General features: G+C 36.7%; 1 protein-coding gene across 1 annotated transcript in view; it reads left to right on the forward strand.

Moving 5' to 3' along the window:
* Nucleotides 1-23,456, forward strand: part of RIMS1 (regulating synaptic membrane exocytosis 1) — a 331,198-nt gene that overhangs the window by 274,803 nt on the left and 32,939 nt on the right. Inside the window, 2 exon segments of the mRNA XM_032216767.1 lie at nt 14,654-14,766; nt 20,715-20,881. Coding sequence (XP_032072658.1) covers nt 14,654-14,766; nt 20,715-20,881 — 280 coding nt within the window.

Here is a 23,456-nt window from a genome sequence, read left to right on the forward strand (position 1 = left end):
AGTGTATCCAATAAAAAGTTCTACTTTGTTTAGTCTAATATTGACTTACTTGTTTTTCTTGTGATCCAAAACATTCCCAGCAATTTTTGCCACCACTGCAGTTAAAAGCCATAGGTTTTCCTTGTTTAATCTTTCTAATGGTTCAGCTTTCGTTGCAGTATTTTACTGCCATGGACTTGACACGTGGATCTTTCTGGCACTATGATAGCTTAATTCTGTCCCAGTCCTTCCCCCAAGTAGCAGGTGCTTCTTAATGTCACCATCCCTGTGTGTTTTTGAGCCTGGGAAATAAAGATTAATTTTGACTTTCAACAAGATATCTTAAGTCTTCTTTGCTCCCAAATATCTATGTGTCATATTACCATATCTGGGATTGGTAATGCTTGTTCCATCAAATTCGATTTGCAATTTTTTCTTTTTTTTAAAATCCGGCATTTCTGATAAGATACTTTGCTCATTAATTAAAGAAATAAAATGATGGTATATATAGTCCATCACTCTTTCCCCAATTCTAAACCATTTAATTGCTCCATTTTCCTTTCTAATGTTGCTTGATGGTCATCATGATCAATTCTTCTGTAGGGAGATGACGTGGCTTAATACATCCATTTTTTTAAAAAAAAAGAATGGATTGATGGGATCTATTTCTTAGTACCTGTGTCAATCAAATCCTTGCTATAATCAATAAAAGAATGCAAAACATATCTACCGAAACTTTCATGTATTTTCTATTGTCCATCAAATGTTACCAAAGTTATATTGGATGGTCCTGGCTTTTCTAAATCCAGTATGTATGTCTATACTGTTGAAGTCTGGAGCATCATCTTGTTAATTTGTAACTGTTTGGTAGTTTGAACATTCTTTAGAACTGGCACTTTTTGACAGTGGGAAATAAACTGATCTCCTCTAGTCCTTTGGCTGTCAATCTGCTTTTCATTCCTGCATGCAAATCCTAAGCTACCCTTTTAACTGTGTAATTGCGTAGGTTTTTAAACAAATCGGCATGGATTTCATCAATTGCATCTTTGTTGCTTCCAGTACTTAACTTTACAGTCCATAATGTCCGATTCTGGTTTAGTGTTCAAACTTTTGCATGTGTACAGATTTTGAGGGTCTTTCCTATAGTCATGTTAGTTTTTTTTTCCTTTATGTCTTTTTTCTCTATCAGATCTTTTGCTTCTTTTACTTTGCAATGCTAATTGTTGCATAAAAGTTTCTCTTGATTTCTGTAATGTTATTAATAAAGTTCTCGTCTTTTAGATTGTTATCTTCAATTGCATTGCTTGTCTAGATCCAATTTATTGACTCTTCTTTGGAACTTGGTTGGACAAAATCTTATTTGTTGCCTTTTGATTTCCATCTTTCTTCAGCTATTTTCAATATATCAGTCCGGGTAGTCTTCTCCTTATGACCACAATTGAGCCTAACTTCTAAGGTTCCACCACAAAACCGCGGTAGACAAAAGCGTGCTCGACGAAAGCGCGTACGTGACGTCATCACAGCGCGACGAAAACATCGCGCTGTGAGCGGTAAATTTAAAATTAAAGCGAAAACCTTACCCTAACCCCCCCAAAGCTAACCCTAAACCTAACCCTAAACCTAACCCTTAACCTAACGCTAAACCTAACCCTTAACCTAACGCTAAACCTAACGCTAACCCTTAACCTAACGCTAAACCTAACCCTAACGCTTAACGTAACCCTAACCCTAACCCTAACCCTTAACCTAACCCTAAACCTAACCCTTACCTTTATGTGAAACGGCTTGCTTTAATTTTATTTTAATTTCAATTTAATTTATTTTTAATTTTTTTCGTCGCGCTGCTGATGACGTCAGGTACGCGCTTTCGTCGAGCGCGGTTTTGTCTACCGCGGTTTTGACGGGTCACGACTTCTAAGACAGTTGTTAAATGAATTTTGACCTATTTTATCTTTCTTGCCACAGTTGTTACGTGAATCACTGCAGTTGTTAAGTTAGTATAGCAGTAGACTTAGCAATAGCAGTAGACTTATATACCGCTTCATAGGCCTTTCAGGCCTCTCTAAGCGGTTTACAGAGAGTCAGCATATTGCCCCCAACAATCTGGGTCCTCATTTTACCCACCTCGGAAGGATGGAAGGCTGAGTCAACCCTGAGCCGGTGAGATTTGAACCGCTGACCTGCTGATCTAGCAGTAGCCTGCAGTGCTGCATTTAACCACTGCGCCACCTTGGCTCTTAGTAACGCAGTTGTTAAGTGAACTTGGCTTCCCCATTCACTTTTGCTTATCAGAAGGTCACAAAACTTGACTCTGGGACATTGCAACCGTTATAAATGGGAGCCAATTGTCAAGTGTTCATGTGACCCCAGAGATACTGCAATGGTTGTAAGTGTGAAAAATGGTCATAAGTCACCTTTTTTCAATGCTGTTGTAACTTTGAACCATCACTAAATGAATGGTTGTAATTTGAGGACTACCTATAGATAATCTCTTTGCCTTCCTTTACTTTTTCCCTTTTGGGATATTTTTTGCTTGCTTCATCTTTAATGATGTCATAAATTTCAATTCAGAGTTCTTCAGGCACTCTATTTATCAAATGGAGCAGCAGGTGTTAATTTTGTTGGCTGAAAAGAACTCTATATCTTTTGCTGAGTATATAGTCAAGTCAGTTTCAGTGTGGTCCGTTCAGTGATGTCTACGCATATGTAACATCACCTTTTAGATTGTTGGATACTTGCTACAAAATTTGAATTTTCTTTGTAGAATTCTATTAATATACTGTATTTCCTGCTTGAGTTTATGCACAAGTACCACATTTTCAGTTACTTTATATACAACTGTATCAATCCAACCTTCCATAACTTGTAAGATATCTGGCTGGGATTTTTAGGGGGAAGAGTGACATGTTGACAAGATACTACAGTTCATAATACAACTGTTCAGCTTCCATTTCTTCTGTAACTGTAGTTGAAGCATGGACTTAAATCATTATAATGTTATTTGAAATTGGACTTTAGACATAAAGTGAAATAATTCTATCTTTTGGGGAAGTTGCATTTCAGCATTTTCTGTGAAGTTCTGATGTTTGATGCAAATCAATCCATTCCATTCTATTTCTAATTTTCAGAATATCTTTGTTCAGCCTTGACCTTTATGCTCTGACAACATCAATATTGTCTTAGTTTATAGTTAAGCCATTTCAGATACTATTTAGTTGGTTAGTTAATTAGTTAGCTAGCTAAATTGTCTATTTATCTAATACCCATCTCACAACCAAGTGACTCTGAGCAACATTTTGCATATCTTTGCAATACTGGTTGTTCGTGTGTGTGTGTGTGTGTGTGTGTGTGTGTGGACACATCAGGATACAGCTGCATAATAAGCACCAGTGCTATTCATATTTGCTTTCTCCTTCTTCCTGGTAACTTGCTAGTGGCCTCCTCTTCCAAAATCATGCTGTCTTTGTTGTTAATGTCCATTTGAGGGTGGGTTTTTTGGCAGAAAAATAAAGCAGGTTCCCATTTCCTTTTCAAATGAATCATATTTGCTCTTAGCTCTCAGCTATAACCTGCCTGTCATGGATGAACCTTTGGGGAATGTATATTCCAAACAACATTGCTCAGAATCATTGGATGGTGCAAATGCCCCTTGACCCATAAGTTAACAATACATGAAAGAGTCATCTAAGACCTAGAGAGGAAAAAATTCAAAAATCACTGCTCCAGATTTAATTTTTAGAAAGTTAAGACTTCTTAATCAACTCACATGGTCTTTCTATGTTGCTAAGACTGAGTGGTCCAATTTTTTTCTAATTACGAATGACGAAATGGAAGATATGGTTGAAAGATACTTGGAGAAATGGCACTTTTTTTTTGAAATATATTTTTATTATTTTTACATTTAAAACAATGCAGTATTGCAGAGTCAAAGTGACCATACATTCATATTATACACAATTAGTCTCAACCATTAACTATTAGCCTACTTAGTGCATTATCTATCCTTCTATCCATGTAGACCTATCCTCCGCAAGCTGCATTGGCTCCCCATTGGTCTCCGGACATGCTTCAAGGTGCTAGTCATTACTTTTAAAGCCCTACATGGTTTAGGACCTGGTTACCTGAGAGATCGCCCCCTGCCATTTACCTCCCAAAGACCGATAAGATCACACAGATGGGGCCTCCTCCGGGGTGCCATTGGCTGGTCAGTGTCGGCTAGTGACCCCCCGGGGGAGGGCCTTCTCTGTTGCTGCCCCGGCCCTATGGAATGATCTCCCCATGGAGATCCGGACCCTCACTACTCTTCCGGCCTTCCGTAAAGCTACCAAGATCTGGCTGTTCCGGCAGGCCTGGATTAGCATCCAGCCCCACTTTAAGTAGTGTGTATGTTGTGTAATTTTAAACAATTGTATTTCTATTTTAATTTCTATTTTAATTTTTATATATTCCGTTGTTTGTCTGTAAGCCGCCCAGAGTCCCTAGGGAGTGGGCGGCATACAAATGTCAATAAACTTCCAAATTTCCAAACTTCTGTCCAATCACAATATATACAGTTTGTTCCAGTCTTGTCACCTTGACTTATACTAATCATAAAATCTGTTCCAGACTTCAAAATATTCTGATTCCCCTTTATTATAAGTTCAAGAGTGAGCCTATCTGCTTCTGCACAGGCTAACACTTTTCTGATTATATCTAGCTCTGATGGTGTATTTTCTTTTTTCCAATACTGCGCAAAAGTTATGTGTGCCGCAGTTAGTACATGTATAATTAGATAGAGTACATTTTTCTTAAACCCCTCCAGTATTATGCCTAGGAGAAAAATTTCTGGTTTAAACAAAATTTGGTCTCCCACCATTTGTTCCAACTATGATTGAATCATTTTCCAATATCTTTTGGCCTCATTGTATGTCCACCACACATGATAATAAGTGCTGGGTGTTTTTTTACACTTCCAACAATTTGGGGCCAGATTTTTAAACATTTTGGAGAGCCGTGCTGTGGGGGGAGATGCCATCTGTAGAACATCTTATAAAGATTTTCTTTATAAGCCGTAGCCAATGTTAGTTTCCGATTAAGTATCCAAAGTTTTTCCCACTTAGCCAATTCCACATTATAACCAAAATTTTTCGCCCAGGCGACTATAGTTTCTTTGACATGTTCTTCCTTGAGTTTATATTCCAATAAAAATCTATACAGCACTTTGATCAACTTGTTTTCTGTCTCTATCAAAAGTTTATCTAACACTGTAATCTTTAGCAATACCTTTCTTCTTCCTGTCCTGTGCAAACCTCGATTGTTCTGTAAATAAGACCACCATTCTACTTGTACCCCTTGTGATGCCAATTTTAATCTAGTTTTAATCTCCCCCTGTCTATTCAATAACTCTTTATATGTAACAATATTTTCTATATTAATTAAATTTGGGTGTATATATGCTTCCATCATAGATAGCCAAATGGGTGTTTCGGTATAGTGGTCGTGTTTAATTTTGTTCCATATTAATAACAGGGACTGTTTGATATATGTCTAATGAAATATTTATGTGCAGATCCTTTTTCATGCCACAGAAAGGCATGCCATCCTGCTTGGAGGTCATGACCTTCCAATTTGAATAATCTTTTATATCTCAACATTATCCATTCTTTTAACCATGTTAGGATGGCCGCAATATAATAAAGTTCCCAATCTAGTACGCCAAATTCTACTTTTTCCTTAGTATCTTGCATGGCTTTGAGTTTTATTCTTGGTTTTCTTCCCTGTCAAATAAAATTCTAAACCAATTGATTCAAATCCTTAAAAAAACCTTTTTCTAATTTAATTGGAATATTCCGAAATAGGAAAAGAAATTTTGGTAGTACATTCATTTTTATGACTGCGATCGTACCCATCAAGGACAATTGTAGGTTTTTCCATCTTTCTAGGTCTTTCTTAGTTTTAGTATAGTTGTCTTCTTTGATGGATGTACACCTCACAAATAAGTGTATACCTAGATATTTTACTTTTTTAACAATTTGGATACCCAATTTCTTCATTAACTCCCCTTTCAATTTGGTTGTCATATTTTTAACCAGCATTTTAGTCTTTGTCATATTTAAACCCGCTACTTTCCCATATTCTTTCAATTCCTCAATAAGTTTCACACCAGACTTTATAGGATCCTCTAACACAAACACTAGATTGTCTGCAAAAGCCTATAACTATCATGGACGGAGGCTAACGTTGTATTAATACCTAAGGGTGACTCAGATCAGATGTTCATACAAAATTACAGACCAATCTCACTGCTAAATGCAGATTACAAGATAATAGCAGAACGGTTGAAAAAATTCTTCACATCGTTTATCCACACAGTTCAAAATGGATTCCTCCCCAGAAGACAAATTAAAAACAATATGAGAATTATGCTGGATATTCTTGAATATTATGAAGTACATAATGAAAAACAGGTTGCACTATTTTTTCTCGATCCCCAAAAGGCATTCGACAATGTGAACTGGGAATTCTTGCATCAACAATTGGAACACGTGGAATTTGGAGATAAATTTATAAACACAATTAGAGCAATATATATAAATCAAAAAGCCAAAGTAATAATTAATGGCAAATTAAGGCAAAGTATAGCAATCCAGAAAGGTACAAGACAAGGTTGTCCTCTATCCCCACTGATGTTTATATTAACCTTAGAAGTTTTAGCCAGAAATGTATGTAAAGAGGAACAGATAAAGGGACTAGAAATTAAAAAGGAGAAATGGCACTTCTGTTGTGCTATGTTCCTAAATTCCTGCGGAATTTATGATGCTCCAGTAAGGAACTTCTGTCATACAATCAATCAATCATTTACAGTCCCCCTCATCCGAGTCTCTGAGATATGAATTGGTTAAAAGTCTCACCAAATACTTTTTCTTACAAATTATTACAAGACTCTCCATACACGTTCATATAGAGAGAGCCTTTTAAGTCAGTAGTATGATTTTTCTTTTTAATTACTTTGAAATGTATTTTCCAGAACATACTTTACACCAAAGACTTTAATATTTTAGGTTTTTTTCTTCCTATAAGGAAGAGCTATTTATAATCAATATAATGAAAAGTAGTGATTATCATATCTGTCTTTCAATCTACTCTAATGTTACTATTAACTCCAGAGCAGTTCTTTACTTGAGCAACTGAATATATTTAACCTTTACTGTCATTCTCAAGAATTAGTATTGACCATAATGTTACCAACCATGATACAAAGGAATTGCTTTTCATTGGCTATTAAGAATATTCTAAGGCATTCCAGAGTACTGTCCTCTTTATTCTCTTAATCATGCACATTTTAGCAAGGCCAAGAATGTCTCCATTTAAACTAATCAAAGTTTATTCTTTTGGATGCTCCTCTTCTGCTACATGTCAAAAGAGCTGAGACTGCTTTTACTACATCTACATATTTGTCTGGGAAAGGTTATAAAAGGTTTAAACTAATATTTAAAAATTGCTTTCACAAATGAATTGCTGAAGCAATATTAGGTAACAAACTCAATTGCAGATTATTCCATAATTAGTTTAAGTAGTTCCAATTTGGGAAGGCTATTATTTTGGGTGTGCATGTGGGTGTCGTGTTATAAACTGGATGTTATTACTGGAATGTTTTATTTTTTCTGACTTTCTGCTCAAAAGAACCAAGATCAATGCATGAAACAATAAAACTACTTTATCAAAAAGAAACATATATGTACCATCAATAAGAGAACAGCGAACAGACTATTTCACCCTAGGGTTGCATAAACCTACAAACCTAGTTTTATTCTTGCTTACAAAGTGAACATGTAGGGATCAGTTGTATTCCCTCTGTTTAATTGAATTGAAGTAACAATAGGAGTGGAAATAAGAGTAGGGACATGGAAAGCAAAAAAAAAAAAAGGCAAAAGTCATGAGAAAGAATGATCATCATTTGATACTACATAATAATAGTTTAATAGTATATGTGGCTTTGCTAAACAGTAACTATTTCTGTTAAAGTTTCTGGGCACAAAACTAACAATTTATCAAAAAGAATACATAGAATGAATAATGCAAGTATCAAATAAGAGCCGAGGTGACGCAATGGTTAAATGCAGCACTGCAGGCTACTTCAGCTGACTACAATTCTGCAGTTCGGCTGTTCAAATCTCACCGGCTCAGGGTTGACTCAGCCTTCCATTCTTCCTAGGTGGGTAAAACGAGGACCCAGATTGTTGTTGGGGGCAATATGCTGACTCTGTAAACCGCTTAGAGAGGGCTGAAAGCCCTATGAAGCGGTATATAAGTCTAACTGCTATTGCTAAATATGTATTCCAATCTCTTAGCCGATCTTTCCAGGCAAGTCTCTTTTTTTAAAAATTATCCTTTATTAATTTGTGGGTTTTTCATATGGAGTTGTATTTTAATAGTTACATTGCGAGTAGAAATACCATGTGCAAGCCTTAACTTTTCCATAACTCATCAACAACATGGTACATAGTTTCAGTTCCAAAATGAAATCAAGGAGCAAGTGCCAAAGACTCTGAATAAATTGTACCACATATTGTGATACTTAAGATCACATTTTTTTCGATCCATAGATTTCTTTGATGAAATGAAGAAGCACACCATGTTTAATACAAAATATCCCGTTACCCATTCTTTTTCCACCCTTCAATGAAGAATTTAGAGTTCTTTGACATTTTTTTCTTGTAGTCAATAGCAACATATTTGCCACTTGTATATATAGCTTCTGTTTTAACACAGAACATTTGAGGTGCTTGTTCCTTCTAAGATATCCCATGTAGGGATCTCTCCAGGTCCTTGCAGTTCACCTTGAATAACCCTGATAATAAAGTTTTTAGCCAGAGGGGAAATTTCTCAGCAGCAATTTCTCCCTCCTTCCTCTAGCATCCTGTAAAAAAATATTATGAACAGGAAGAATGGATTTATCAGTTGCTTTTAAAAAGCAAACATGCAAATAAAGAAATATCACAGAATAACTTTAAATATCAGTAAGCTATTAGTGAGTCTCCTTATGTCCTGCAGAGAGATGCTTGCTCAGTGCTAACAGTTTTTTCTTTCTCATGCACAATACAAACTGAGCAAATATATTTACTTTTAGAAATAATTAATGCTATATTGGCCAGTTTCCAGTCCTGTCATCCTTCTCCCTATAAAACAGAATTCATCATATTTTGTAAAGATTGTAAAAGTTCATCTTCAATAAGAACATCTGGTCTGGACACCTTTCCTGATTTAATACTTTTTATAGCTTCACACACTTCCTTTAGTGTTATATGTAATCTGTTTCTCTTCCTCTGTAATCTTCTGTAAATTTTGTTTCTTTAGGTTTTCATCTGATTTTCCCAGAGAAATGTCTTGTCTTTTATACAAGTTGGAGTAATATTGATGACACACTTTTTGCATAGCCATGTTATTCCTCTTGTAATCTCAATCTCAATTTCTTTAGTTTTTCTTTTCACAGTTTATATGTCAGAACATTTCCCTGGTTTGTTTGCAAATTCAAAGGGTTTTTCTTGCTTTACATAGTTCCTTTTTATTTCCATTTCTCTTACTGAACATATATAACTCATTGTAAAAGTTTGATTTGTTGAGAAATGCTTACTTCTCTGGAAATCTCTATAATTCTTTTTTTTAAAAATCCAAAATAGGTTGTGTTCTCCCTTGGCTCTTCTTTTTTAGTTCAGTATTGTGTTGTATGAAATAATCTCTGATAAAAGCTTTACTTGCATCCCAACCATTATTAAATCGATACCTTTACCTAAATTATTTTCAAAGAATTCTTTTATTTCTTATTTACAGCCTTCCATTTGCTTATTGCTGTAGCAATATTCCAGTATCCACCTAAAATAATTGAATTTCCTTTTATAAAATAAACTCACAGGATTATTATTTGAAAAAGTCTTTGGTAGTATCTCTACTTCATGAAGCTTAGTAGCCAAATTCTTTGAAATCCAAAGAATATTAATTCTTGAGAAGCATCTATGTGTTTCATAAACTCTGTTGAATTATTATTTTTCCATCTCCATATATCAACAATTATCCATCAAATCAAAGGAAATTATAGGAAGTTTGCCTTGAGTAATTTTAATATTTTTCTCAAAATTCTGTCCAGTTTTGGCGACATTACTAAATTCCAATTCAGCATCAAACATCAATTTTCATAGAAAAAACATTGATCTCTTTATAAGTTCTTTATAGAACAATAAAGTACTTTATCCTCATTTGGTGCATAAATGTCCAAAATCAAAGCCAAAGTCTCAGGCAAATTAACTTCCACCCTAAGAAATATATTATGCTCATCCGTCAATACAAGTTGAAGTTCTATTTACGGTTTCATATACGAAACAATTATTTTATTCTTTTAAGTTCCTGCGGGAATAAATTCCGCCCCCCAAATTTTTTACAAATCAAATATTTTATGTCCTTTGTTTCCGATATGTGTCCCTCGTAAGCAAATTATGTTTTGTTTTAATTTTTCACATTTTTTTTCTTTTGTAAACCATTTGCTCCATTTATATTTAGAAAAGTCGGTGCCTTTAGTCTTCTCCTTCTCATCTTTTGCTTCTTTGTGAGTAGACTTTCTGTCTTGATTTAAAGTTTGTTTCTTATGTCTTGTTTTTCCTTAAACTGCCCTTTCAAGGCCAATGGGCGGTGGGGGGAGGGGGGTTGGTCTTCTTTTTTCTAAACACAGGTCCAAGATAACTACTGCTTCTATCCTTTCTCCTATCATATATGCCCATGTATTCATCCAAAGTTTCTCAGTTTTTAATATCTTTCCTAGTTTCCTTTTTCTATGCTGCTTGGAATCAACTGTCCATTGCCCCATATTGATGTTTCTGATGTTCTTACGAAGACCAGTTTGTAAAATCGCAGCTTCTTTATCTTCTGGTTTATTTCCGTCTTCATTTCTCTTAGCACAGTGTTTCTCAACCTTGGCGACTTTAAGTCCTGTGGACTTCAATTCCCAGAATTCCCCAGTCAGCGAGAGCTGGCTGGGGGATTCTGGGAGTTGAAGTCCATAGGACTTAAAGTCGCCAAGGTTGAGAAACACTGTCTTAGCATCTCCAAGGGTCCAATGTTTTTTTTATTTAATTTTGATTCCTTCACTTATTTCTTTATCATAATCTGGACTGAACATTAATATTGATTTAAAATGGTGTTCCTTCTGTTAAAATGCCAATCAAAAACATAGATGAAAATCGGAGCTTTTGGTAGATGGATGCTTTTTCATATGCAAATAGAACCAATTGGCCATGAAAATTGGCTGTCTGCATTTTGTATATAAAATAATATAACTGAGATTAAAAATACTAGAAATGAAGTAGATGCTACTACAAGTTTTGTTACCCTTCAATCATAGTGTGATACCTAATGATCTGGAAGAGGCAAGAGGAATTCTCACAATCTAAAATTCTTATTTTTCAATGCTGGGCCTGTTTTAAAATCTCTGTCAGTAAAGATCATCAAAGGTTTTAAAAATAAAATCATACTCAGTATTTTAATATACAAATACTACGTTCTCAACTCTCATTTGAGGCTCTTTGTGCACAAACACCCACATATGCACAAACTCACACTTTATCTGTTTTCCAAGGATAAAGTTGTAAAGGTTTTCAGTCCAGAGTACAAATGTGCTGTTTTCCTGGAAGACTTGGAAAACTTAACTTTTTTTGGAGTCCTAGTTGTCTATCATTTTGAGGCAGGCATGCATTAATGTTCCCTTTCAGACTTTTATAATAAAAAGGTACCTTGATTTATCGCTGTGTCAGCTATGGTTTTCAGATGACAAATCTATTTTGGGTTATATTTTGAATCTTTAATTTTATGGAATAACATTTCCTTGTTAGAACTTTACAAAAATTAGGCTGTATCAAATCATTGGTTTCCTAGTTGGAGAAACAGTCTAAGGGTCTGGTATCCTATTGGCTAAAGATAATGCATTAGATTATGAGTAATAATCTAAATACAATGCTCACCTCCAGATGTGTACATCATTCCATCATGGTCTAGAAGAGCAGACAGCTTCCTATTACCCAACATCATACAAGACAGATAGCTTATTTTGTACTGAAATTCTGTGGTGAAATAAATATTTTGCTTTAGGTTTTAGCTGTTATATTTCTACCCTGTACAGCTTCCTGCATTACCAAAGCTATTGGGCAGTCTAAGAAAAAAAAGAACGGAAAACTCAGAAAAATTGCAGTGTTGCCCATAGAAAATGCTCTGTGAAATTGTACAAATGAAGCAATGTGAATGTTGAGCAAAAAGGTTCACCGACCCAATGCACGCTCGACAAAAGCGCGCTGACGAAACCGCGGCGAGAAAACCGCGAGTTCGAAATCGTGCTGACGAATGAGCGCAGAAGCACGGCGACAACAGCACACCGACAGAAGCGCGCTCTAAACCTAACCCTAAACCTAACCCTAAACCTAACTCTGAACCTAACCCTAAACCTAACCCTAAACCTAACTCTTACCCTTACCCTTACCCTAACCCTTACCTTAACCGTAATCGTGCTTCTGTCAGCGCTCTTTTGTCGGCGCGCCTTTGTTGGCGCACTGTCGATGTTGCGGTTTTATCGCCGCGATTTTGTTGCCGCGCTGTTGTCGGGCGCGCATTTGTCGGGTCACGGAGCAAGAACACCAAGTGACAATTGGTCTGCTAACTTTAAGCTTTGCTATTATCCAGGATGCTCCCTAAACATTTTACACTTGGACTTTTCTGTAATAATTACAGTGCCTTGAATATGCATGGCCCAAGTTTCAGATTTCTGTGTCACCAAGACCATTGTTTTGTATCTTCTCTCTGCACTAGGGAATATGAATATGGGGATGTTTTCTAATAAAGCAGTACTGTAACTTGTGTTACGACTGTATAATGCAGGGATTCAAGATTCTCCGGTTATTCCCTAACACAGGGTGCATAGTTATGTGAATTAATCACTTAGTGTTTTAACAGAGGGATTTTGAGCTATCTTAGCAGCAAGTTGCCGAAACAGTATTAACAGATTTTAGGCATATGGCTTCCCTTGCTGATCTAAATTATTTTGCTGTGAAGAGAGAATTTATCATCACTGGAGAAGTTTAACATCTATTGATCACCTATTTGGATTTGGATTCATTTATCTCCACTATCACGTCTTCATCAAAGAGCTAGTGAGGGGCCTCTCTGATTAATCCAGATGATCTAGGCAGCAATGAGAATGTTAAAACTGTGGTCTTATACCAGACTAGTTAGAAGTAGGCCTTTGCAAACACAATGAGCCAAGTGAATACATTTAGTCAGTTAGGTTATTTGACAGAATGCATGAAAAGGAAAATATATGGCAAATATTTATGATTGTTATTAATATCTGTCTTTTGCTTTTGTTTGATTAAAATATAAACTGCACAGTTAATGTATAGTTAGAAAGTATCAAAAATCCAGAATGTGCCAAACCTTCTTAGATTGCATTCTAAGTCTTTTGCTAAGCCAGAGCACATCTGTGCTTTCCGAAAAAGTAATACAGCAGCAATAGCACTTAGACTTCACAGTGCTTTACAGCCCTCTCTAAGCAGTTTTACAGAGTCAGCATATTGCCCCAACAATCTGGATGGAGAGCTGAGTCAGCCTTGAGCCTGTGACATTCAAACTGCTGGCAGCTGGCAGTCAGCAGAAGTAGCCAGCGGTACTGCATTCTAATCATTATGCCACCAAAATTCCTTATGCCCCAAATCTCCTGATTTGACTTATTCACTACCTGCATGCTATGTCTTTATTTTATTTAATTGTATTTGATGCAATCTTTTTATTGTTTTATAAATCTGCTATTGCACAAAGGTTTCATTTATTGACACGATCCTCTTTCTCAACTAGAAATTAAGTTTTGATTATGTATTTACCTGCATCTATCCTTTGCATACTTTTCCTTTCCTTTTTCCCTTCTTTTATTATTAGACTTTCAATACTCAGGTGTCAGGAGGTATTTAAACGCAGTATATGATCATGTACACTGATGGCATTAAATACTGATTGCCTAAGAAACTGAATTTACTGTTCTTATAATACGGAAGGAATATATATTTTTCAGGAATCTATATTCCAAGGTGAAATTCGATACAATCCAGCTAGGATGTTTTCCTGTATCAAAATATATGTGTAAAGCATAACCCCCACTCAATACAGAGAAAAGCTTTGCATATAAATAGGCTGGTGTTTTGAAGCTTTAATCAATTATAAACAAAATAATGCAAAATTGTTTGGAAGCCATATCTATCACATTTGCAAATGTCATACAGTACTTTGTTTTCTTTTAAGAATATCACTAAAAATATTTTAAAAGTGCAATAAATATTCTAACTTAGATGGAACATTATCCTTGTAGAATTATATTACAGAGAGACATATTTTGCAAAGGAGCAAAAATAATATTTTCCAAATTTTAAGAAATATTCTAAATAAAAGAATGCATGTTATGGATATGTTGGAAATGTGGAAATGTGTAGATAGGGTTTCCAAGCAATCCTTGTTGATCAGCATTAGCATGCTTATTGTTTTGCTTTCATGTCCTGATGGAGATACTGTTTGAATATTTATTCAGTTTGAAATAAAGTCACACTTACATCAAGTCGCTTCCTATGTTCAAAGGTTTTTTTTAATAGTTTTCTATTATCTGTTTTTGCAGCAAATTTAGTAGTGGAGGAGCGAACAAGACAGATGAAAATGAAAATGCACCGGTACAATCAGACAACAGGGTGTGGTTCTAGTCAAGAACTTGAACATGAGCAATATACTAAGGTAAATACCAAAATAGGACACTTTGTTTGAAAAGTTGAAGAATTTACATAGATGTTAAAAATATGGCATACAACAAAAATATTGAGGAAGGATATATGATATCACTCCAAATAAGCTTTTTATTGTTTAACTTAGGAAACTACTGATACTGTGTTATTATAGAGAAACCATATTATTATGACATTATTTCATTTGTGATTTTTTTTAACAACTCCTTAGCTTTTAAAAAAAAACACACAAAAAATCCTAACACTATATATATATAAACATAAATCTTGGTGGCTGAAAGCCCAAGCACGACGAACAGGTAAGAACCTTGGCAGCAACCCAGACTCCAACAGATACAGATAACAGCTTCTCCAGCGTTGAGAATTAAGTTGAATCCTGCATCCAGACTCCTCCCAGAGTCTCTCCTTAAATACTATCTTGAGAGAAGCCTAATTACAACCACCTGGGTCCAATTTTCTTCTGTACCTGCGTAGCTGTTCTCTACGTCGATCTGCCCGCCATTGCCAGGCATCCAGGACAACTCCTTTGTCTCCTCCCCACTGCTCCAAGCCTGACGTCAGGAGCACACTCCCTTTGGCTTTTACTGCAGCTCCATGCCTCAGGCACCTCCTGGTGGCCAACCAGCCTCTCTGAGCCCTTTCAACAAATTGTTCTCCCTTCCCACCCATCAAAATAATAAAGAACATTAGACAATAATCTTCCTGTAATGTAAATTAAAGTTTAAAAAATTCTTGAGGATTTCTAAAACAAATCATTTTTGTCAAATTGGAAATCTTTCTCTAGGATTTCTAACTGAATCAAGCAGATATTCCTCCTTTTTCTTAAAAAAAAAAAGCCTTTCTACAAATTGGAAACATACATTTCAAGTAGTAGTACAATCCCTATGCAAACGAGTAGCTCAGAAGGAGAAGTGTGCAGGTCATTCCCTCTTTAAGTCATACCTTTTCCTCCTTCTCCATAATCTCTCACAACTGTTCTTCATGGATAGTGTGACAGCAGGAAGCTTTTACTTATCTACAAAGGCTTCCATGGATGGACTCTTTACATACTATAGCATGAGTTTTCAGAAGGAAAGGACTCAGTTTGTTATTCACAGGTTCAATTGCATAATACTAATGTGTCAATTAAACAGTCATAAATCACATACAGCCATGATGGCGAACTTATGGCACGCAGAACCATTTGTTAGGGCATGCCATTGTCCTGTCAGCTCTAGCATGCCAGCTGACTTTGGCCTTCATTTTTGGCCATTTTTCGCCCTCCGGAGGCTTTCCTGAAGCCTCTGAAGGGCAAAAAAATCCCCAAAGTGCAAATCGGAAGTTCGGGAACAGACTTCCAAGTTGCACGCTGTTCTGTTTTTCTTCCTCTGGAGGGTGAAAAATGGTCCTCCAGGCAACCTGGAAGTTCAAGAACAGACTTCTGGGTTGCCTGTAGTGCCATTTTTTGCCCTCCGGATGAGTATGGGCATGGCCTATGGGTACGGGCACACCCACGCATGACCCCCTGCGTTCCCCCCCACTTTTGGCAAGCGGTGGGAAAAAGGCTAGCCATCACTCATATACAGTAATTTCTCATTTACAAACAGAACTCACTTTTTTGTGTAAAGTGTGTGATTTTTGCTAATGAGTTTATTATCTAATAACTAGGATTTTCCGGAACAACAACCGATTACTAACAACAGAAATTGAATCAATTTGTTAAGCACTGCTTTTTTTTTTTAATCTATCATAGGCAATCTAGACAAAAAAAACCTATCGTGGCATTTATTTATTTTTAAATGTGCAATTTTTTTTTTCCAATTTCCTCAGATTCCAGATCAAAACATTATGGCAAATTATGCATTGAAAAACGGAATCTATAGAAACCAGCATTTTCATTATGTGTTATGGGATTGCGGTTCATGTTCTGCCTATTATGCATATGTGTTCCATGTAGCAATGCATGAAGAAAACGGGCACAGTTTGTATGATTATGTTGTACTGTGCTTTTTGTCACTTGCTTTTATCATTTGCTCCCCCTCATTCAGAAATACCAATGAACTGGTATTTTTAGACCTTCTTATTGCTTTTGTTTTGCATTCTACTTTTTTATAGTTATAGGTGAAAGACATTCCACTAAGTGTATTCCACTCATCTGGTTAAGAACTGCTAAAGTGCTAATAGCTTTGCCTACATGTGTTAGACTTGGGGGTTGGTTGGGGGGGAGCAGAAAGCAATGCTTTTTAGTTGTGTCACAAACCCTTGAGATAATATCCCCTCTCCTACATCCATATAGCTCCTTTTCTCTTGATATTTAGAAAAGCTATGAAAGCATGTTTAGAAGAAATTTTAATAAGGTCATAGTTATTAGAATATTTAATCATAAATATAATGTCAGTGGGAATATGGATTTTAAGAGTTTTAACTAAAAACTGTTAAAAACTTTACTTGGTTCTAATCTATGATTTTTCTGCTAGAAACCACAATAAATTCCCCATGAGTGTGGCCATATAGAAATCTAGGTAATAATTACTAAATAGATAATTAAATTGAAGAAGTGTTTGGAAAGCAAACTATAGATTTTGGAAGAATAGATATTGTTATCTTTCTTTTCTAGAATCTTTCCAGGTATTGATGTCAGGCTGATAGGTCTGTAGTTTCCTGGATCCATTTTCTTTTCTTTTCTGAAGATTGAAAAATAATGAATCCGAGACACTACAGATCTATCAACCTGACATCAATACCTGGGAGGATTCTGAAAAAGATCAAACGACAAATCTGCAAACGCCTAGAGGCAAACAGAGTCATAACCAAAAGCCAATATGGGTTTATTAAAAACTGATCATGCCAAACAAATCTTATTGCATTCTTTGAAAATGTGGCAAAATTAGTGGACCAGAGAAATGGATATAATTTACAGGACTTCAGTAAGGCATTTGATAAACTAAATTACAACCATTGTGGCACAGTGGTTAGAATATAGTACTGCAGGCTACTTCTGCTGACTTCCGGCTGCCTGCAGTTTGGCAGTTCAAATCACACCTGGTGCAAGGTTGACTCAGCCTTCCATTCTTCCGAGGTCAGTAAAACGAAGACCCAGATTGTTAAGGGCAATATGCTGACTCTGTAAATCGCTTAGAAACAGCTGTAAAGCACTGTGAAGTGGTATATAAGTCTAAGTGCTATTGCTATTGCTAAGTAAGATTATTAGGCCAGTGCCAGCGTAATCATAAGATTTGCCCAACTTCCTTGAAAGTCGAGATATGGAAAACTTAACTGCTGTTGGGTTCACCCAACTGTTTTGGGTCATAACCTTAATAGTTGTAGTTAGTAGTTGTAGTTTATTCAATTTGTATGCCGCCCTATTCCCGAGAGACTCAGAGCGGCTAACAACCAAGGGGGAAGGGGATACAAATAAGAGAATAAGAGACAAACAAATTAAAATGGAACAACAGTCGCAGCTTCAAATGGGGCTGGAAATTCATCAGCCCCAGGCCTGCTGGAACAACCAGGTCTTAGTGGCTTTGCGGAAAGCCAGGAGGGTGGTGAGGGTCCGGATCTCCACGGGGAGATCGTTCCAGAGGGCCGAAGCAGCCACAGAAAAGGCCCTCCCCCGAGGAGTTGCCAGTTGGCACTGGCTGGCAGATGGAATTCGGAGGAGGCCTAATCTGTGGGATCTGATAGGTCTTAGGGAGGTAATTGGCAGGAGGCGGTCTCTCAAGTACCCATGGTGCTGCAATTAATGGTGCTGTAAAGGAAAAGAAATGTGAAGCAAAATCAGCAGTCATATGATTTTTCTTTTAGGAAAGAAACTTTGCTTAAAGACTGAGTTGCCGGTCACAATTTCATTTGCTAAACAAGGATTAAGGTCACTTATCCTAATAGTCCAACAGATTTCCATTTTTAAGTAATCATGAGAAACATGTAGTCAATATAAAATGCCAAATGTACAATATGCTTTTGTTCTCATACTTTGCTGATTATTATAATTGCTAAAATTGCTGTGTGTAAATTATGATTTTATAGCTTCATAAATTAATAGTAGACCTTCATACTTGAGTGTCACAAAATATTATTGGCTACGTGATCTATTTCACAGATACCTGAAAACTGTGAATTAACTGTAGTTACGTTGTTATAAAGGGAAATACCTCCATCCACAGTATTTGTACCACCTGCTGCAATATTCATGTAAACATCTGTAGCACCATCCAGACATGCTGGAATTCTTTATACTGTCATTATGCAATGTAAAACCAACTTTTAGAGTAGGTGATTATTTACAAAAATCTTTCTGTGATTTTCTTAAATATGTAACCCCTTTGCTTTTCCAGTTTGCAGAAAAAAGACAGTTACTGTGATGGTAGTTCAATGCATTTGAAAGAGGTGCTTCACAATGTTCATAGTATAAATGAAGCCCTTTACTTTTAATCATTTAAAGTTGTCATTTTGTTTTCCAAATCTTGCACAGCTGTTTTAAAATTGTATAGGGCTGCCTATCATTCCTTCATCCACTTCTGAGCCATGTAGCTGCCTTCTCCAGCTTTATGGCTTTCCGTGTTGTGCAAATACACTGTACTAAAATTTTCCCATTGAGGAAAACCAGAAAATATCACCATGGTTTTTTGGAGATCTTTTGGTAGATACACTCCACTCCACTGCCTGGAGTCACACAGTCTGCAAATTACTTGAATTTTTTTTATCTTTTACTTGGTTTTGTAAAATCATTACCTGAGTTTTATTTGATCATTTGATGTGTGACAGAGAAAAGACAATTAGAGATTGAAAAGTAGTTCAATTACCTAAAATAAACTTAATGAAATATTCAAAGATTGAAACTGTAAAATAGGAATTTTACTAACAAGGGACAGATGGCAGAAACATCGAAAGCCAGAAGAACTAAATTACAGCTGCCGATTCAGGCAAATGGGAGTTTTTAGCCTAGAGGGCAAGATTCTACTTTCTAAAGATTCTTATGTAGCATTCAGAATATAAAGCAGGGGGGTTAATTGTAATGCAGGGCCTGAAACACTGGTAGATGAATTTTGAAACTGAGCATAGTTTATAGATGATTTGATAAATTTTAGAAGGTTTTTTTTTTCTAATCTATATTTTTATATCCAGCGTACTACATTTAGATTCTTAAATAGTTGTCCAAACTGACAGGATGATTGAATTATTTACTGTTAAATTACTAAAAATATCAATACTTAAGTGTATTTTCAGATCATTCTGCAGTCATTTTCAGGTCATTCTGAAATAATTTTAGCTGGATTGTGCTATCTGTTTCTTTCATAAAAAGGAGCGCTAAAGAACAACAGAAGCAGGGTTATTTTTGTTTCTATTATCTTTAATAGAATTATTATCTATACTTTCCATTCCCTGATTGCTAAATAATAGTTTTAAAACTATCCATTAGAAATCAGCAAAATCCATATGTGGACCATGGGCACTGATTGTAGTAAACACCTGTTGGAAATCAAGTTTAGAGTAGAAACTTTGAAGAGATTTCATCATCATTTAGCAGCTCATATTGTTACTCTTAAATCATTTCAATATTCCACAGTGCTTCTGCTGTCACCATTTTTTTTAAAAAAGTAGCAACTTCATGCTGAACATAAGAAAGGCAAAATTATCTTTGAATCCTTACCACCATAATGCTGCCTCTTTTTAAAAAAAATTTTTATCAGAGATAATGTGTGCATACAGAATTGTGGTCATTTGCAAATTCATATTTTTCATTATCTGCTTTAAAGTTAATACCCTTTTTTTACTGTTTACCTTCTCAGAATGGGTCCCCAAAAATTCATGAATAATGTATGCCTTTTTAAAAAATTGCTACATAAAATCAGCCGCAGTACCATTCTCACTGGTGGCCTTCTGAAGCTGTGCTTGTACACCAGTTATTTTTGTTTCTGCAAGTGTGTCAATGAACCTCATATTGTCTCTTCTCATCTTCAGTATAATATACAAACCGATCAGTACAGAAGTTGTGATAATGTCTCTGCCAAGTCATCAGATAGTGATGTCAGCGATGTGTCAGCTATTTCCCGCACCAGCAGTGCCTCTCGCCTCAGCAGCACAAGTTTTATGTCAGAGCAATCCGAGCATCCAAGAGGCAGAATCAGGTGAGCTTTAAATGTGTTCATATGTCAATTAAAAACCTTATGTCTTTTGCCATACAATATACAGTGGTTTGCTGAATGAAACAAAACCCTATGTAGAGCTGCGATGGCACAGTGGTAAGAGTGCGGTACTGCAGGCTACTTCTGCTGATCGCCGGCTGCCAGCAGTTTTGCAGATCAAATTTCACCAGGCTCAAGGTTGACTCACCTTCCTTCCTTTCGAAGTCGGTAAAATGAAGGCCAAAATTGTTGGGGGAAATATGCTTGTTGTAGCCTCGTAAGTCCTCGGACTTACGAATGACAGCTCGGCGGCAGCCAGGCGCGTCTTAGCCAATCAGACGCGCCTGCCGGTTGCCGGGCTGTCATACGCGAGGCTATTGGTTGAACTATTTGACAGCCGAGTATAAAAGGCTGTCAGACGAAGGAGAGGTGCCGGTCTACTCACAGTTGATGTTCTATTCATTCTTGTTTGAATAAACGGTTCAAGGTTACCTCAGACGCCTCCTCGTAATTTCTACCGCCGATTTAACAATGCTGACTCTGTAAACCGCTTAGAGAAGGCTGTAAAAGCACTGTGAAGCGGTATATAAATCTAAGTGCTATTTCAGATTCACCTAATTAACGAAATAAACAGCTTCCTCAACAATAGGCGCTCACCTCTTTTCGTATGGTAAAGCAGGTTTTAAAAAGTCATTTTAGCATGGGTCATACATGCAGATGTCCACAGGATATACCATAATATCAAAACATATCCAGAGTTCAAAGAAAGTGCAGAAAGAACAACAAGTTCTGATTTGCAAAGATCCTTTGAAATGTGCAGGAATTCCAAGCAGATGCTGTAACTACCTCCCAAGCAAGTTCAATGTAGGTTGAACTTCAGCAAGTGAAGTTTTTACACTTGCTGTATGACTTTTTTAAGTAGTGGTTTAAAAGCGGGGCCACAAAAAAGAGCAGTAGATGTGGGTGCTCCATCACTGCAGATTTTTAAGAAGAGGCTGGACAACCATTTGACTGGAATGTTATAGGGTCTCAGGGCCAGGACCGGTACCGGCGTTCCTGGAAGTTAATTACTTCCAGGTTCACCAACCAACCGGTCCGCATGAACCGGTGCAGACCGTAGGAACCCACCCCTGGGTCTCCTGCTTGAGAAACGTGTTCAACTAGAAGACATCAAATGTCCCTTCCAACTCTGTTATTCTGTTCAGTAAAAGTGAAAAAGATCTATAGATACGATTAACAAACTATATAAAGTTGAATAAGAATTTTTGAAGTAATTTGTGCTGAAAATAAAACTGATCTTACATCAGTTTAACATATCGGAACCATTATTAAAATCAAGCCAGTATTTAATAATTAAAAGTCAGGGTAAAAGACATTAAAATTAAAATTAACAAGAGGTTTTTTTTTATTTCATCTGAAAAGTCTATCCTTTTTTAATGAAGCAATCATGATCGAATATCAGTCTGGATATTTAAGTTGCTTCATGAAATATTTCTTCTGCATCATATCTTTAAATTTCTTAAAACGTGTATGGTGATTTCCCGTGAGCAACACAAAATCAATTACGGTATTTTGTTGTGGCATGTCATTCAAATATTTATCAAATTTTTAAGGATACTTGACGCCATAACAGTTCTGGGCAGTACACAATCTTAAAAATAAATCCACAAGAATAAACCAACATGTTCTTAACATAGAACTCATCCATCAGAAGCTTATCATATACTATAAACTGAGGCCTGAGGAAGCATTAGATTTTAAGAGCTTATTTGAATAAGACTATGGTAGGAGTCACAAAGATCTCTGGAAAGATTCCGTTCACATCAAAGTAGGCTTACCTCTTGGGTTCCATGAGGTTGCAATGTTAATTGATGAGGCCCAGAAGATGACAACTCTTTCATCTTCGTCTATTAAACAGGATAGACAGGCATCACAGGAGACAGTCATTAGCCAGGCCCTACACCATGAAGGAGTTTATAAGGGAAAACCAGCATCTCAAATTGCTCTGAACCAGTGGTGGGTTCCTACTGGTTCGGACCGGTTCGACTGAGCCGGTAGTGGTTTAGCAGACTGAATCACTGGAACCGGCAGCGACTCAGGTCTGCCACGCCCCTGAACCGGTTCTCCAGGTGGCACCATCTTGTTTTTTGCTTCTGCTCACGTGCAGAACAATTTTTATTGCAATGTGCATGCATGTGAAGCACCCCTGCTCTGAACCCCTGATCTGAATCTACTGTTAACAAGTGCAAAAGAACATAGTTGTTACATGGGCATATATGCATGCTCATTGTTAGATCGGCGGCAGAAATGACGAGGAGGCGTCTGAGGTAACCTTTCAACGATTTATTACAAGCAAGATAGAACGAACATCAACTGTGAGTAGACCGGCACCTCTCCTCCGTCTGACAGCCTTTTATACTGAGCTGTCAGACGGTCGAGCCAATAGACTCGCGTATGACAGCCCGGCAACCGGCAGGCGCGTCTGATTGGCTAAGACGCGCCTGGCTGCTGCCGAGCTGTCATTCGTAAGTCCGAGGACTTACGAGGCTACAACACTCATGACTTCCCATGTTTTCTG

This window comes from Thamnophis elegans, chromosome 4 (genome assembly GCF_009769535.1).
Source record: "Thamnophis elegans isolate rThaEle1 chromosome 4, rThaEle1.pri, whole genome shotgun sequence".
NCBI lineage: Eukaryota > Metazoa > Chordata > Lepidosauria > Squamata > Colubridae > Thamnophis > Thamnophis elegans.